Source organism: Hyaena hyaena, unplaced genomic scaffold (assembly GCF_003009895.1).
Source record: "Hyaena hyaena isolate Hyena2069 unplaced genomic scaffold, ASM300989v1 scaffold_221, whole genome shotgun sequence".
In the NCBI taxonomy this organism is placed as follows: Eukaryota; Metazoa; Chordata; class Mammalia; order Carnivora; family Hyaenidae; genus Hyaena; species Hyaena hyaena.
This window is the reverse complement of record NW_024080853.1, coordinates 2094020-2111956: the sequence shown is the minus strand read 5'-3', so window position 1 is coordinate 2111956 and position 17937 is coordinate 2094020. Positions and strand designations below refer to the sequence as shown.

Genomic DNA, 17937 nt, shown 5'->3' with positions numbered 1-17937 from the left:
AAGAAAATGTGTAATAGCTTAAGACCTTCCCCTCTTGGTATGTAAAGAGCTTTCACATCCTGTTTTATAGCCATACATTGTATAGTCCATTGTATGGGTGTACAATGATTTATTATTTGGACTCCTTATTGATGTACATTTGTTTCCAAACTTTTAATTCTGCAGGTCACTAATGCTTGCGCGACACAGTTCCTCTGTCATTCACCATGCTGCGCATTTTACACATATTGTCTCAGTCTTCACAAAAACCCAACGTGATAGCTAATGTTACAAGTTGGGGGGGAGGAGTCTAGGAGGTTGGGATGAGTAAGTACCTTGACCAAGGTCATATGGCAGGTAAGTGGAGGTCTTTAACCAGCAAACATGAAGCTAATGGTAGAGAGTAACTAGAATTCTTTCCAGGCGGAGTCAGACATAAGACACATGCAAACCCTTTTGATTTTATTTGCTGCATTGTTTATACTAAGTATTTTCTTCCTATGCATTGTGTTGTCTTTTTAAGATTTTCCCTAATTCCTCAGATTTTTCCCCCCAAGTGTTTCATTTATTAATGTGGCATCACTTAACTTCTTAAAGCCAGAAAAACTTTCTGGGAATTCCCTTAACAAAGGAACATTTCTAAGACCAGGGTTTATGGTAAACTGAAACCAAAGTTTCCAGCCAACAACTACCCACTCTGGTGTATAACTTGAACAACTGTTAGCTGATTCTTCTGAACAAAGGTATTTAAAACATTTCTAGGATGTTAATAGGATGTTTTCCACCTGTTTATACCTCCCCCTTACATCTCATTCAGCTGGAGTATTGCTGGAGTACTTCTGCTGCTCCTTTGGAAGATTAAAGAGACAGTCCTGCTGTGAGGTTGAGACAAGCTTCCAAACGCTCCCCAGTAACAAAGGTAAAACCTGGGCTATATGAGAATTATGTCTTGGGGGTTCAGTCTTGAGGAAGGCTTCACTTGATTGATGGGTGGGGGAAGGCAAAGTGGGAAGGGCTTCGTGGAGAAATAACAATGTCTTTTGGAGACTTTAAGGGCTGATAGAAATTTGACAGATCTAACAGTGCTAAGAGAATGCTTGAGTTTGGAGAGGTCCTGTTCAAAAAGAGAGGTTATAGATTAAATGGTGCCTTGTGAGTTAGATGTTGCTAAAGCACAGACATGCTTTGGCCACCAAGTAAAGGGCTCCCTGAAGTGTAGTCTGGAAACAATCATAACAAACAGGTTGAACCACATTTGGTTGGGTGTAGGGTTGGGATTTCAGAATCTCTCAACTGTACTTTGTTCCCCTAACCTGATAGAGAAATATTTAGCCCTTGGTTTAGAGAGAGTTTATTGATTTGAATGACCAGCAATGATGCTGTGTTTGCAACTGAACTGCGTAAAAGACAAGACTAATTTGGGAGTTGACCCTTTCAACAAATTCACTCTTCCTGGGCAGTTGCCTGGGAACAGGCAACTTTCTGAGTCGTGCAGCCTTTGAAAATTGACACAGTTTGTTAAAATAATAACTGAAAGAAAGGAACAGAAGCTGCCACAACCTAATACAGAAAGCACGATTTTAAGTACACACACAGTGACTTCACCCTCTTGCACGGTGTAGGCACTGGCACATTTGTTGCTCAATTTTTCTGGTTCCAAACAGAAGCGCATTTTATGCACAGGGGCCATGCTAATCTTCTCTGTATCGTTCCAATTTTAGTATATGTGCTGCCAAAGCGAGCACAGAAGCACATTTTATGCAATGCAGAATTCTTCCAGTGGGCATTTTCCCCCCAAATATATGATTTATTTTTCCCATTGGGACTGGATTAAAAGAAGGGAGAAGATGAAGAAGGATAGATTTGACTATCACAAATCTAGATTTTTTTTTAATAGCCTATTTTTGAGAGAGTATGAGTGGGGGAGGGGCAGAGAGAGAGAGAGAGAGGGAGATACAGAATCCGAAGCAGGCTCCAGGCTCTGAGCTGTCAGCACAGATCCCCATGCGGAGCTCGAACTCAGGAAATGCGAGATGACCTGAGAGCCAAAGTCGGCTGCCTAACCAGCTGAGCCACTCGGGCATCCCTACCTATCACAAATGTGAACAATGGTTCGGAGCTAATTGCTGGCCTCTTGATTTTTTTTTTTTTTTTTTGGTAACAAAGTTTTATTTTGAAACCCCTACCTCAGAGGCATATAACAAAGATGCATAAAATTAGAGTAGAGCTTTCGTAGTGTAAAGCAAACCCCTCTGTAACCACTGCCCAGATCAAGATGTAGACCTCGGAGCTCCTTCCCAGGAGGCTTTTGTCTCATCCCAGTCACGACTCCTGCCTTCCCCACACCAGTGGCCCTATCCTGATTTTAAGGACAATCACTTAGAATTTCTTAAGTTTTTTTTAATCACCTGAAGGTAGATCTCTAAATGCTATAATATAGTTTTGTCTATTTTTGAACTTAATATAGAAATGCAGTATTTTAAAAAAATGAATTATATTTTTTTGTTTCCTTCATCTTTCACTCAGGTTGGTTGTAAGATTCATCTGTATGGTTGTGAGTAATAGCAGTACCTTTTTTCATTGCTGAATAGTATTCCAACATTGGTGGCATTTGGGATGTTTCCAGTTTGGGCTATTACAAATAATACCATGAACATTCTTCTCTGTTGGTGTACTTGATGGGGATGCACTTCTTCTGTTGATCATTTTCTTAGCTGTCTAGTTATCTAGGTATCTACTAAGATACTACCACAGCATTTAAGAGTTTTGCAAATCATGGATACAGGCCGTATTCAGTGCTAAGAGAACCTGAAACTATCCATAGATGCCACACAGGCACTTGGGTGCCTCACCTTCAGCCTGAGCACACCCATTCATAATGGCGTGAGATTTTGTTTAGAAGGTGTTCTGCTGTAAAATTTTGTTGGTAATAATGCATATGGGAATTCTGCTCAGGGCAAGTATTTAATTAATGTTAATGGAATTAAGTGGTTAAAGTAAGTCTGAAGGATGAACTGGGAGAGAAGACCAGACAGAGGGACCATTTGGTTAAGATAGTTGACTAGGTGAGTGATTATGAGAGCTTCATGTATTGTGGAGGGAGGCAATGGAAATAAAAATACAGACAAGCCATTTCTGGTGCCCAGACTGTCTGGGTAGGTTGGGTGAGAAAGAGTAAGTGTGGGGCACACGGCTGGGTAGGTCTTGTGATGCGCCAAGAGGCAGCATTGAGAGATGGTTACAAGCAAGCATAGGCTTTGGACTCAGGCTCTTCTGAGGTCTGAGTGATCCTGGCTAAGTAACTGAACCTCATCCTCATTTCTTCAGTTGAAAAATTAGGTTAATAATAGGACCTACTTTAAAAGTTCTTACAAAAATTAAGGGACATAATGCCAATAAAATACTGGCACAGAGCCAGTAAGCACTCAGTCACTGCTGCTGTGATTGGTAATCATAATTGGTTTTGCTAGAGCTAAGGAGGACATGTTATCAGCTATTAAAGTATAAAAGAAAGACTTCCGGAAATAACGATTTAGAAAAAGCCATGTTACGATGGTTGATTTGAGAAGTGTCTGTAATTCCGTTAGGCAAGTGTGTGAATAAAAGCCTATTGAATGAAGCATACACAGCCTGACCTTACCAACAGCTCGGTTCCTACAGGAGTCTCACTGCACCTTGAAACTGTGTGAGCACCCAAGAAATGTTCAAGATCTTCTTTCTCTGCTGACTGAGATCTAAACCCCAGATAAAGTGGTACTTGAAAACACGGTTTAAAAAGAGTGCAGGCAAACTGTCAGGGGCTGCTGCTGCCTCTGAAAGGGAGGATAGCATCTAAATGGTTTTAAAGACAAGCTGTGATCTAATTATGTTGTTCTGACAGAACAGCTGTGATCTATAGGGGATCTAAAAAAGTTACATAGTGGTTTTGCTTCTTGTTTGCACACACTTGTTTAAACTACCCCAAATCCAGAGACTGGTTAAATTAGCTAGATGGAGACTGTGTATTGCCTTTTTAACTAATTAATTTTAATTCTAGTATAGTTCGCATGTTAACATACAGTGTTATGTTCGTTTCAGGTGTACAGTATAGTGATTCACCACTTCTATACATTGCTCAGTGCTAATCGATTTCAGTGTACTTTTAATCCCCATAACATCTTATGTACGTAGCAATTTATATTAAGTTGATGGTTGAAATTAAGCTTAAATTTGAACCTATTCTTTACTCTTCTCCCCCCTCCCCACGTTTTAGGTATTGGTATCATACTTTACATCCCTTCATCTTGTGAATCCCTTTACTGATTTTTATAGATATAGTTTTGCTGTTTTTGTTCTTCCTACTTTTCTTACTCTTACTAATGGTCTTTCCTTTCCATTCAAAAAAGCCCATTAACATTTCTCATAGGGGTGGTTTACTGGTGATAAATTTCTTTAACTTTTATTTGTCTAGGAAACTCTCTCTTTCTACTCTGAATGATAGCCTATCTGGGTAGAGTAGCTGCAGGTTTTTTTGTTTTTTGTTTCTTTCAGCACTTTGAACACATCAGGCACCTCTCTTCTGGCCTGCAAAGTTTTTGCTGAAAAGTTCACTGATAGCCTTATAATTTCCCTTGTATGTAACTGTTTTCTTGCTGCCTTTAAATTCTTTATCACTGCTTTTTGCCATTTTAATTACTGTGTGTCTTGGTGGGGACTTCCTTGGATTGATTTTGGTGGGGGGATCTCTGTGCCTCCTGGATCTGGATTTCTGTTTCTTTCCCCAGAAAAGGGAAACTTTCAGATATTTCTTGAATTACATTTTCCACCCGCTCTTCCCTCTCTTCTCCTTCTGGGATCCGTATAATGGGAATGTTATGACCCATGTTCAGTAGCTGAGTTCCCTAAACCTATTTTTATTTTTTAGTATAATTTTTTCTCTCTCCTATTCAGCCTGATTGCTTTCTCCTACTCTATTCTTCAGGTCACCGATCCATTCTTCTGTTTCCTTTAGTCTACATTTATTCCCATTAGTGTAGTTTTACTTTTTAAAGTTGAGTTTCTCATCTCTGATTGGTTCTTTTTGTTTTCTATCTCTTTGTCAAGGGTCTCACTGAAGTCCTCCACTCTTTTCTGGAGTCTAGTGAATAGCTTTGTGACCTTACTTTAAATTCTGTCAGGCATATTACTTACCTTGGTTTCATTTAGCTAGCTCTCTTGCTGTGGTTTTGTCCTCTTCTTTCATTTGGGACATATTCCTGTCTCCTCAGTTTGCCTAACTGTCCATTGTCTGTTTCTACGGGTTAGGAAAGTCAGCTACATCTCCTGCTCTTTAAAGTATTGGCCTTATGAAGAAGAGGTCCTGTCGTGCCCTGCAGTGCAATGTCCTCTGTCCATCAGAAACGGGCACTTCACAGGTGTCTCTTATGTCTGTTGCATGCACTCTGGTGGTGTGACTGAGCCACCTTTCCCTTTAGTCTAGTCGTCTGCAGTGATTCTCTGCCTGTGTGGGCAGGGTTTGGCCCGTGTTGTTAGTGGGCTAGTCTGGGGCCACCTTATGCTTGAGTTAGACCAGGTGTTTGCCAGAGATGTAGTAGCACCAAACTTCAGGTTGCTTTCTGTGTTGTCCCCTGAGAAGCTTTCAACGGTGGGCAGGGCCTGCGGTCAGACCAGATGGCTGCCCCCAGCCCATTGTTGGAGCTGCACTGGGACTGGTGCTTATGTTCCTCTCTCCCCAGTGCACAAGTCACTTTGGAAGTGGTGCTGGCCCTGGTTGAGGCTGCTCGAACACGGCCAGGCTCGTGGAACCACTTTGGGTGGTCTGTGGCCAAGGGCATATTGGAGGCAGATCCACAGAACACAGCAGCAGGGCGTGTGGTGTTCGCAAGGTCCATGCAGGTCTACTGCAAGAGGGGATCTGGAACTACCAAGAACCAAGCCTGGGGGATTCAGTGGGGTAGGCGGATCCACAGAAGAGGCAGGGGTGGGTCATGCAGTGTCAGTAAGGTTTGCATAGGCCTGCTGTGGGAAGAGACCTAGAAGCCTGGCTGGAGGGTCATGTCTGCAGGAGAATGCAAGGGCAAGTTCACGGTCATGAGCAAGTTAGGGAGAGTGTTGTGCTGCACTGGTTCCCACAGGTGTCCATGGGGACAGGGAACAGGGGAGGGAAATGGTGCCAGCCAGCTCTTTGGTTCCTGAAGTCTCTCAAAGTTTCCTTTCCCTCCAGCACCTGGCTCCGAGAGCAGTTTAGCTCCTCACTGTGTCTGCCCCCTTTCCTACCTTCTTTGATGTTGGCCGCTTACCTGCATTTAGTTATGGAGAGTGTGTTCTGTCAGTCCTTGGATCATCTTCTGGGTTATTTACACTGATGTGCATGTTACCTAGTTGTATCCATGGAACATTAGAATCTTCCTATTCCACCATCTTCCTGGAAGTCTCTGTGTATTGTTTTGGGGGGCTTTAAATTTTATTTTTAAGCTCTCTGTGTGACCCTGAATATGCAGCAGATTGCAAACCACTGTACAAGTAAGTTGTATTTCCATCATTATCCAAGATGAGACGGGGCAAACCAGTCTGGATTATAGAGCAGAAATTCTCCCAAGTAAATATACAGGAAATTATGACTTTCCTGTCTATAATCTCACTTAATCCTCTAGGTAAGTAGGCAGCAAACCCTTATATAGGCCACTCTGGCTCAGAGGTTTAGTAACATACTCAGCTTGACTCAGGCACATAAAACTGTGCCTCCGTTCTGTGAGCTGTAAAACCAAGACCCCTACTAACTGTAAGGGGATTATCTTCTCTAGTGATCGCAGGATTGGGAGAACTATCCCCAAATTAGTTATGGTTTGGGAAATCCACTTCTTTATGACTAAGGAATGCCCATAAAGCCAGTGGGTGCTGACTACTCAGACTAGCACCCATCACCTACCATAGGCGCCTGTGCTCCCCGCTGGGGAGCTGAGTATGGAGAGCCGTCAGACATCTGTCACAGGTGTTCAGGCCAGTCCAGTTCTAAATTGAGAAATTGGTAGCTCCCCGGCCTAGAGCAAAGCCTCCTGCCCACTCCTCCACTGTCATGTACCAAGCAAGAAGGGCTGCAGTTTTCTCAAGTTTTTTCTGATCATACAACTCTTGTTCACTGTAGTAAACTTGGAAGCTAAAGAAAAGCATTTTAAAAAGATCTTCTGCCACTCAGAAATAACTCATTAATAATCTGTATTTTTTGCCTTAAAAAAATTCAGGTGGAATATTAGGTATACACTTGACCCTTAAGTAACATGGATTTGGACTACACAGGCCCACTCATACACAGATTTTTTTTTTTTAATAAATATGTATTTTCTCCTCCTAAGGATTGTAACATTTTTTTTCCAGCTTAACATTATTATAGGAATACAGTGTATAAATACATATAACATACGAAATATATGTTTACTATGTTGTTGGTAAGACTTTCAGCCAACAGTAGGCTGTTGTATCTGGAGAGTCACACATTCCATGGGGATTTGTGACTCTGCAGGGGTTGGCTAGAGTCCTAGCCCCCTCTGGTCAACCGCAGTTTGTGACCTTTGTTCTCCATTTAATGTAATTTTTTTCCCTGAAAACATTTACAACAGCTGTAAAACACCTTCATATGAACCACAGATTAACCATTCCCTCCAATTTTCCTCTATTAAATACTAGAAAGGACTATGTGAACCAGTGTGTTTTTATCATCATGGAAAAAGGATACGGCCCTGTTAAGGCTCTTTATACTTATTTGCAAGTTGCCTTTTAGAAAGAAAAATTGTACAAATTCCAACCAGTCTATTTCTACGGTACTCTTGCCAGAATTTATCAATTTGGTAAAAGAACATTTACAACATTATTTAACTGTGAAGTTGAACACTTTTTCATGTTTATTAACCACGTTTGAGCCACTGAAAGATTATGAGTAACCTTTCAAAATGCAAATCTGCTCATATCAAACCCCTCCTGCTTGAAAGACTTCAAAACGTTTTCTTTACAAAATATATTGCCCTACGAAGTCCCCACCAGTCTTCACTCTAGCCAGTTTAGGCTTGGGTTCTCCACACTTTCAGGCCCCAGACCATTTGTTTTCTATAACGTCTGCCACTTCTTTTCTCCTTGCTTAGTTCTTACTTTAGCTCTTAAGTGCCATCTCTCCCAGGGATTCTCACTGATCACTGTTAAGTCCAATTACCCTATCACAGGTTCTTGGATCACCTTATAGTCCAGTCATTCCTTATCAGATATATAAATAGATATAGCTGTTCTTTCCACATTACACAGCTCTGTGAGTAGAAAGAGTATTGTTTTGCTTACTCTTCCCTAGTGTGTAACACACACGAGGTGGACACTGTATGTTGAATGATGCTATCAGATTAGTCTTTAGTGTCTATGATGAACTGGTACATAAAGAATCTAAGTCACAGTTGGGGCTTTAAAAGATTTGGTCAGATGGCAACACTCTGGGAACTAAGGAACTTGGATTTTACTGCAAGGGAATTCCAGTTTGATATAGAGGAAACAGCAATTGTTTGTTTGAGAGAATGGAGATGGGATGAAAACAGAAAATGCATTAAAGATGGCTTCAATATTAAAAGTTTTATATCTCCAGGACAAGAAATATGAAGTGCTGTTAAAAAGGCAATGAAGAGGGGCACCTGGGCGGCTCGGTTGGTTAGGGGTCCAATTTTGGCTCAGGTCATGGTCTCATGGTTCATGGGTTTGCACCCTGCATCAGGCTCTGTGCTGACAGCTCAGAACCTGGAGCCTATCTTGGATTCTGTGTCTCCCTCTCTCTCTGCCCCTTCCCTGCCTGTGCATGCTCTCTCAAAAATAAAAAACATTAAAAAAATTTTTTTAAGTGACAGTACCATATGTAATAGAATACCATGTAGCCATTAAACATCATGCTGTAGAATTATTAAAATGGAAACTTCTAAATACATCACTAAGTGAAAAGGGTAAGTTACAACATAGTTCTGGCCAGTTTGGCACTGTCTCCTTTAAATGGTAGGATTACAGGTGATTTTTCTCGTTTTCCCATGTCTTCCCTCTTATACAACTTTTTTTTAAATAAAGCTTTCCTACTTTCCAACAGTGATTTTGTAATTAGGAAAAATGCTATTAAACTATATGCTTAGAGCTAACTCTAAGCTTGCTTTACAACTAATTTAACTATGATGCTAGTTATATTGGTGCAAATCCAAGAAATAATTCATCTGTTTGGAAAGAGTTAATAATGAGGCAAAAGTCACCATTTCCCAGGAGTCATAAGAATAAAATGTTAAAGACACTTCTTTGTTTATCAAAAGAATTTATTAGAAAATATGACAGACTACATCTCTGTTTTAAGAGTATTGTTTGTTTCAGTAGACAGAACTCCATCCTTGTACTACAGACAAGGTCTCCTGGACCGTGGGGGCAACCACTGTGCTTCTGAAGCTATATCTTTTGGATGGAACATTCAAACAGTACACACTGTGGCCATTTAATGGAAGATAATGGAGAAAATGCGGTAACCAGGAAAAAAAGAAATCACAAAACTTTTGGAATGTTAAAATAGTAAGTAACTACTTTTAGTCAAAATTCTAGGCATCACTATAGCCTAAAACGTTGGTCAATGTGACTAGTAAGTTAATGGGACCAAGGTTTCAAAGGTCAAGTTAATACTGAATCTTAATAAATAACGAGAAATTTATAACCCCACAAAATGTTTTTGTTTCAGTTTGTGCACATGCAAAATTAATGTAGATTTCTGAAAAAAGAATGGGGAATGTTAAAGCGTTTCTTTTCAACATAAAGCATGCACTTTCTAATACATTCTTAAGTATTTCTAAGTTTTAAAAGTTTGAATTCTAATCCATTAACATTCATTAGCATTTTAAATGCAGTCTAACCAAGTACCCCAAGCAGATATGGAATACACACTTGCTATTTTCAAAACAGGTGGAAATAATTCATGGCACTGCTACCAAAGATGTGAGACTTGAACTCTTGACCATCATACCACCTAGTTTTTCTTCAGAGCTTTTAAACGGTATAAAGCAAATTTTAAAATGTAACTGTATTCCCAAACATCACTGAAAGAAAATGTAGGAAAAGTATGCACTGTTTGATTAATCATCTTAGGCAATTTGCTACAAAATTTTCAGTGTGAACCAGCTTTAACTGAAAATAGATTGAAAACTGTTTCTAGAGTTCAAAACAAACAAATGAGGAGGTGTGTGTTGGTATTTAAAAGTCTTAATATTTTATTAGAAGAAATATACTCCTAACTTCTTTCCCCTTCGTATCTAAACACAAACTTTAATTAAAAATATATATATAAATCAGTAGAATACCATATTACAAATGCCCAGAAATGCAGAATAAAGATCAAGAACTGCTTGGAAATATTTCTAACACTTTTTGGAATTACACTCTTAATCTAATAAAGATTATGAACTAGCACAATCATTATTGGGGCCAACAGTTCAAAATATTTGCCTTATCAAAGCTAGCACCAAGGAAGTATTATGCACATGAACTTGAGAAACATCACCTTTACTTCAGAAAAGCACAGTCCTACAGAGTATTGCTCTCTCTAGTTTAGCTAATAAAAAGGTCAGTCTGTCTGACCCTGATATAGGTCTCACTGATGCATATTATCTTTCTGAGCCATTAATATCTTATCTGAATAGCTTTCGTTATTTGGTATCTATTGAAAATTGTTGAATGAAAGACAGTTTATCATGGACAACCCACTTTTTTCTTCTAAGATGCCAATTAAAATAGTGGCTCTATAACATTCTGAACTTACCTTTTGTAAGATTAACATATTCTAGTATTTTAAAAAAGACAATCAAATCCCTAGTCCCTAAAGTCCAAGACTCCATTATTTAAGTCCTCTCCCATTCCAAAACCCAGGTTTTAATATCTAGAATTTTGCAACATGGTTTATGGTCACCTAATTAACACTTTATTCGCTGTAAAGCATTTGGATATTTCACAACTGTGAAAAGAAATTCATTAGTGATTACACAGATGAACCAATGAAAGCCACTGAAGTGCGTCTCATAATTCTACCTTCGTCCCAAGGGAAGCTCACCACTCAACTGCAATTCTCCAGTTGGCACAAATAATTTATCATTTCTCTGACAGACAGAAGATAATCATGAAAGAACATAATTTTTATAAAGTCAACACTTTTTCCAAACTGGTCTTCTAAATTCAACAGAGTTTTAGATTTCCAAAGTTGTAAATCTAGCAAATCAAACTGCTTCGTTTCAACTGGGGGGAAAAAAGGCACAAAAGAAAAACAAGCAGCATAACCTTTATTTGGTGATACAGTAACAGTGTTCCAAAGTTTTGAACACTGAATTTTACTCATGTGATAATCTGTTTTCTATCTAAGCAATTTATTCAGATGTGTGTTTTAAAAATATGCATTAGGAACCCTGCAATTGGTATATTCTTAGAAATATTCTTCATGGTAATACATTATTTAACTTTCTATAGAGGGAAAAATCATAAAGATCATACTTTATTTTTAGCCTGACAGAATAAATGTATTATATATATCTTTCCCAAAACCAGTGCACTAGAAGACTGTAATTTATGCACTCCATTGTCAAAATCGAAAAGCTGTACATCTTCCAGTATCCACACTATAACAGTCCTAGTAAAAATGCACACTCCTTTAACCCCTTTACTTTCCCTTGAATTTGCTTTTATTTTCGGGAGGAGGAAAGGATAAAGAAGTTGCAGTGCAGAACTATATTTATTTAGAACAAAACTTCATATTCTACATTAAAAAAAATAATTTTATCAAAACCAAATTTCAATCACAGTTATGTATGATTTTCAGTTAAAGGTACATGTTGAAATTGCACTTTGCAGATATCTTGATAGTGTCCTTTACAGTGCTCCCCATTTCAACCTATGTTTTTTTCGGTAGACACAGGTTCTTCCAGAGTTTTCTTTTGGCTTCCCTTCCGTGAATATTTGTATTTGTCTACATAGGCTTTAACCAGATTTGCCACCTTAGTAGAATTTACTTCTCCACTCTTACTATGACAAACCTACGAAAAAAGGAACGGGAATATTTTTCTCATACTTAAAATAGGATTAAAGCAAAATGGAAAGATTGGTGAAAACCAACCCCAAAGAGATAATCAGACATTTTTATATGTTCTATATCTCATATGCACTTACTGGAAAGGCAAAAAGGCAGACCAGAATTAGAAGTTAGTGCTTATTATTTTAATTAGACTTAAGCATTCCTTTACTAAAACAGAGATGATTCAAAACAATACATATATAACTTCTATATAGAACTTACTTTATCTACTGCTTTCCGTACAATCTCTTTATATTCTTCCTTGGTGATATCTTTATTTTGGTAAAATGGCTTAATGGCCAATTTTACCTCCTGTGCTGCTTTTTCTTGAATTTGTAATTTCTGGTAAGAGGAAAAAGTATAATTATTATCTACCCACATAATTTCAAAAAATGTCTTTAAAAATATGAAATTAAAAACCTCACTTTTACAGTACTGCAAGTAATTCTTCATATTTCATATTCATATTCATGTATGTCATAAATATAAGCTATTAACACACATACTAAACATTCCTAAAAATAATTATGCAATATTACCAGTAACTCATTGGGCATCAACATATCTAGAGAGAACCCTCCAAACAGCATTGGAATTCAAGACTATCAACAGTAAATTCCCTTTACCAATTATACAATACATAATTTATTTTTTCATCTTTAGCATATACAGAATTATGTAGGTTGCTCTCAACCTTGAACTTGCCTTGTCTGTCTTCGAGCTATCTGCGCTGGCTTCCACTGTAACACTTACTTTGCTTTCTGTCAATTTTACAGCAGCATTAGAGGCTTTGCTGTGACTTGATGATGAAGTATTACCAGAACTTGGTCCCTGAACTGTTCCCAAATTTCCTGGGGCTGCTGTCGGAGCAGGCAAGACTGGCGTACTCATGTTATTATTTACATGAGAAGCACTAGGAATACCCTGTTTTAAAGAGTTATCATCAGTTAATGAATTACTGTATTATTTTAGTCATATATTAGAAATAACAAAAAAAATTCAAAGTGAGTCAACCTTAGTACTAAAGAAAACTTTGTATTTCATGTCATGTATATCTAAAGGACTCTGAAGAAAAATAAGTAACATTCTTAAACAGAGACCTTTGTAAATATGTCAAGTGACTTTTAAATTACACATGTGACTTGTAATGTTCTGACAGCAACACTAAAAGCAACAAGGATAAGAATTAGCACTTAAAGAATAGTTATCTTTCCTGAAAGGCTCTTTTTGAAAATTAACTAAAGTATGTGCCCCCATTTTAAAGATGGGAGATAAGGAGATAGTGAAGTCAAATAGCTTGCAGAGGGCTGACAGCAGAAAAAGATAAGAGGTCCCAAATTCTAGAACCCTATCGCCCACTGCTATCAGGATTCTAGAATTTGTGAAATGCAGGCACAGAACTATAAGGAACACAATGTTTACAAACTATTATTCAAATTTCTGTATGCGTCAGAGGCACTTTTTTTTTGAACACGGTACACTCATGAACATGAAAACACAGATGGTAATGGATAATGAACAGCTTTCTCTGCAGTTTGTCCCAACAAGACAAGAGAAGCATCATCACAAGTTCCCACCCCCTAAAAAGTCCAATAAATTCAAGAACTATTTTAAAGCACCCACCATTTGATTCTAATTGGGCTCAAAACTTTGTCTTAACCTGAAAAAACAAACCTCTTTGGACAGAAACAAGTTCAATAATATGCATCCAATTCATTTTCTTATTTGAGGAAGGACAGTGAAAAGGGGCTATGAAGGTTTACAATAAGGCTAATCAAATAAATAATTGTTTGGGGATGCTGGGAAGCCCTCTTTTGAACATCTGTTGCTAACAGTTAAATTCTTAAAGCGGCTATGTTGATTCAACTTTAGATGCTAAAAACATACCTGCAACTGTTTTCCATCTGGCTGTGAAGCAATGTAGCTGACTTGTTGGGATGGTGGGGGAGGGGGTGGTGGTGGTGGCAGTCCCTGAGATACACTGGTAGGAGCAGCTACCTGCATGAGAGGCACACCTGTGTGCAGATGCATGGGTAGCGGAGGATGAATGTTATATGGATTGCGCTGGATGTTCATCAAAGGAGCATGAACACCCACTGGATACGGGAAGATATTCATAGGCGGCTGCTGTGCAGTCATTTGTTGCTGCATTACATTCATTTGTGGTTGCATCATATTTATAGGTAGCTGAGAACCATCTCCGTGTTGGTTTGTTTGGTCTTTTAGGCTAGAATCTATCAAAAGAAAAACGGCTTGTAATAAAAAATCATGTTAAAATTTCTTAAGAACCACTGGTTATAGTAAGATTAAACAGCAATTAACAGACTCAGAACACCTAAACCAATCTCCAATCATTTAGTTTAATCCTATCATTTATAAATAATGTGGGCTGATTAAAAAAAAATTCTACTAAAAATTATTAAGAGTAGGTTCACATAATAGCATCTCTCAACATTACCAAAGAATCAGTACCTCAAGAAATTTACTAAAGAAGTAATCATATAAAATTTAATTAGGTTACTAAATTAGAAGATGAACGATTTGTTTTATCTTTAACAAAGCTTTTTTTCTTGCAATGTTCTTAATAAGAACAGCCAAAGAAAGATAAATCATTATTAGACTTACTCATATGAGAATAGTGATCAAAAAAATTCAAGTGTGCACATTTGAGATACAAGAAATCAAACTTGGGGCACCTGGGGGGCTCAGTCAGTTAAGCATCTGACTCTTGGTTTCAACTCAGGTCGTGATCTCATGGTTCATGGGACTGAGCCCCATGTCAGGCTCTGCATTGACAGCACAGAGCCTGCTTAGGATTGTCTCTCTCCCTCTCTGCCCCTCCCCCTACTTGCTCACCCTCTCTCTCAAACATTAAAAAAATTTTTTAAAAAGATATCAAAGTTAAATCTTGCACAAGAACATCCCAAATTCTTCTAAGGGAAATAATAAAGATTAGAGCAAATATAAATGATATAGAAATAAAAAAAATATCAGAACAGATCAGTGAAACTAGGAGCTGGTTCCTTGAAAGAATTAGCAAAATTGACAGCCCCTACCCAGACTTACCAAAAAGAAAAGAGAAAGGACCAAACTAAAATCATGAATGAAAAGGAGTGATCACAACCAACACTCCAGAAATACAAACAATTATAAAAGAATATTATGAGCAGTTATAAGCCAACTGGGCAATCTGGAAGAAACAGATAAATTCCTAGAAACTAAACTACCAAACTGAAACAGGAAGAAAGAAAATTTGAACAGACCAAAAACCAGCAAAGAAATTGAAACAGTAATGAAAAATCTAACGAGAAGAGTCTAAGGCAGATGACTTCCCAGGGGAATTTTACCAAACATTTAAAGAAGAGTTGATAGTTATTCTTCTGAAACTGTTATTACTGCCCCCCCAAAAAAAAATAAATGGAAAGAAACTTCCAAATTCATTCTATGAGACTAGCATTACCTTAATTTCAAATCCAGACAAAGACCCCAGTAAAAAGGAGAATTACAGGCCAATATCCCTGATGGACATGGATGTAAAAATTCTCAACAAGATACTAGCAAATTGAATCAAACAGCACATTAAAAGAATTATTCACCACAATCAAGTGGGATTTATTCCTGGGCTTCAGGGCTGTTTCAATATTCACAAATCAATCAACATGATACAGCACATTAATAAAGGATAAGAACCAAGTGATCCTCTCAATAGATGCAGAAAAACCATTTGACAAAATACAGCATCCATTCTTGATTAAAAACCCTCAACAAAGTAGGGGTAGTAGGAACATGCTTCAACATCATAAAACCCATATATGAAAGAACCACAGCTAATATCATCCTCAATGGGGGAAAACAGCTTTACCCCTACGGTCAGGAACATGACAGGGATGTCCATTCTCACCACTATTGTTCAACATAGTACCTGAAGTCCTAGCCTCAGCAATCAGACAACAAAATGAAATAAAAGGTATCCATACTGGCAAGGAAGAGGTCAAACTTTCACTATTTGTAAAGGACATGATACTCTATGTAGCAAACCCAAAAGAGTCTACCAAATAATTACCAGAACCAAAACATGAATTCATCAAAGTCACAGGATATCAAATCAATGTACAGAAATCTGTTGCATTTCTATACACCAATAATGAAGCAGCAGAATGAGAAATCAAGGAATCGATCCCATTTACAATTGCACCAAAAACTGTAAGATACACAGAAATATCCAAAGAGGTAAAAGATCAGTAACTTAAAAACTATAAAACACTTATGAAAGAAACTGGAGAAGAGACAAAATGGAAAAACAGTCCATGCTCATGGACTGGAAGAACAAATACTATTAAAATGTCGGTTACCCAAAGTAATCTACACATTCAATACAATTCCTAACAAAACACAAGCATGTCTCACAGAGCTAGAACAAACAATTTTAAAATTTGTATGGAATCAGAAAAGACCCCAATAGCCAAAGCAATCTTGAAAAAAATCAAAGCAAGGCAGAAGGCATCACAATTCCAGACTTTAATGTTTTACAAAGCTGCAATCAATCATCACTGGCACAAAAACAGACACACAGATCAATGGAACAGAAAAGAAAACCTAGAAATGGATTCATAACTATATATATGATCAACTAACCTTCAACAAAATAGAAAAGAACATCTAATGGAAAAAAGATGGTCTCTTCAACAAATGGTGCTGGGAAAACTAGACAGCAACATGAAAAAGAATGAAACTGGACCATATTCTTGCACTATATACAAAAATAAATTCAAAATAGATGAAAGATCTAAATGTGAGACAGGAAACCATCAAAATCCTAGAGGAGAATACAGTCAGCAACCTCTTTGACCTCAGCCGGAGCAAACTTCTTGCTAGATATGTTGTCAAAGGCCAGGGAAACAAAAATGAACTACTGGGACTTCATCAAGATAAAAGTCTCCTGGACCATGAATGAAACAATCAAAAAAACTAATGGGAGAAGATATCTGCAAAGGGCATATCAGATAAAGGGCTAGTATTCAAAATCTATAAAGAACTTATCAAACTCAACATCCAAAAAATAAATAATCCAGTGAAGAATGAGCAGAGGACATGATCACACTTTACTCCAAAGACATCCAGATGGCCAACAGACACATGAAATGATGCTCAACGTCATTCATCATTAAGGAAACACAAATCAAAACCACATAAGATATAACCTCACTCACACCTGTCAGAATGGCTAAAATTAACAACTTAGGAAACAACAGATGTTGGCGAGAATGCGGAGAAAAGGGCAATCCTTTTGAACTGTTGGTGGGAATGAAAACTGGTGCAGCCACTCTGGAAAATAGTATGGAGGTTCCTCAAAAAGTTAAAAATAGAACTACCCTTTGACTGTAACTGCACTACTAGCTATTTATCCAAAGGAAACAAAAATGCTCATCTGAAGGGGCACATGCACCTCCATATTTATAGTAGCACTATCAACAATAGCCAAATTATGGAAAGAGCCTAAATGTGCATCCACTGACGAAGGAATAAAGAAGGAAAAGAATTTAATGATTCATCACTTACATACAACATCCAATGCTCATCACAAATGCCCTCCTTAATATCCATCAGCCATTTAGCCCATTCCTCCACCCAGCACCCCTCCAGCAACCCTGTTTGATTACGCAATCAAAAAGAATGAAATCTTGCCATTTTGCAACAACGTTGATGGAACTGAAGAGTATTATGCTAAGCAAAATCAGTCAAAAAAAAACAAGTATCATATGACTTCACTTACATGTGGAATTTGAGAAACAAAACATATGAACACAGGGAGAGGGAAGGAAAAATAAGATAAAAATAGAAAGGGAGGCAAACCAAAAGAGACTCTTATTAGA

General features: G+C 37.9%; 1 protein-coding gene and 1 non-coding gene across 5 annotated transcripts in view; both read right to left on the bottom strand.

The window, feature by feature from the left end:
* Nucleotides 1-1621: 1621 nt before the first annotated feature.
* Nucleotides 1622-1724, bottom strand: LOC120239044. The gene has a single exon (XR_005530343.1). It is a non-coding gene; the product is annotated as a U6 spliceosomal RNA (small nuclear RNA).
* Nucleotides 1725-10193: 8469 nt separating this feature from the next.
* SCAF11 (SR-related CTD associated factor 11) overlaps nt 10194-17937 on the bottom strand; it is a 74481-nt gene continuing 66737 nt past the window's right edge. For 3 of the 4 annotated variants that reach the window (XM_039243104.1, XM_039243107.1, XM_039243106.1), the window contains 4 exons: nt 13952-14298; nt 12770-12988; nt 12287-12406; nt 10194-12026 (listed from right to left, as the gene is read on the bottom strand). In XM_039243104.1, coding sequence (XP_039099035.1) covers nt 11880-12026; nt 12287-12406; nt 12770-12988; nt 13952-14298 — 833 coding nt within the window. In that variant the 3' untranslated portion in view covers nt 10194-11879. The remainder of the gene's footprint in view (nt 12027-12286; nt 12407-12769; nt 12989-13951; nt 14299-17937) is intronic. The other variant, XM_039243105.1, reaches the window with a different exon arrangement.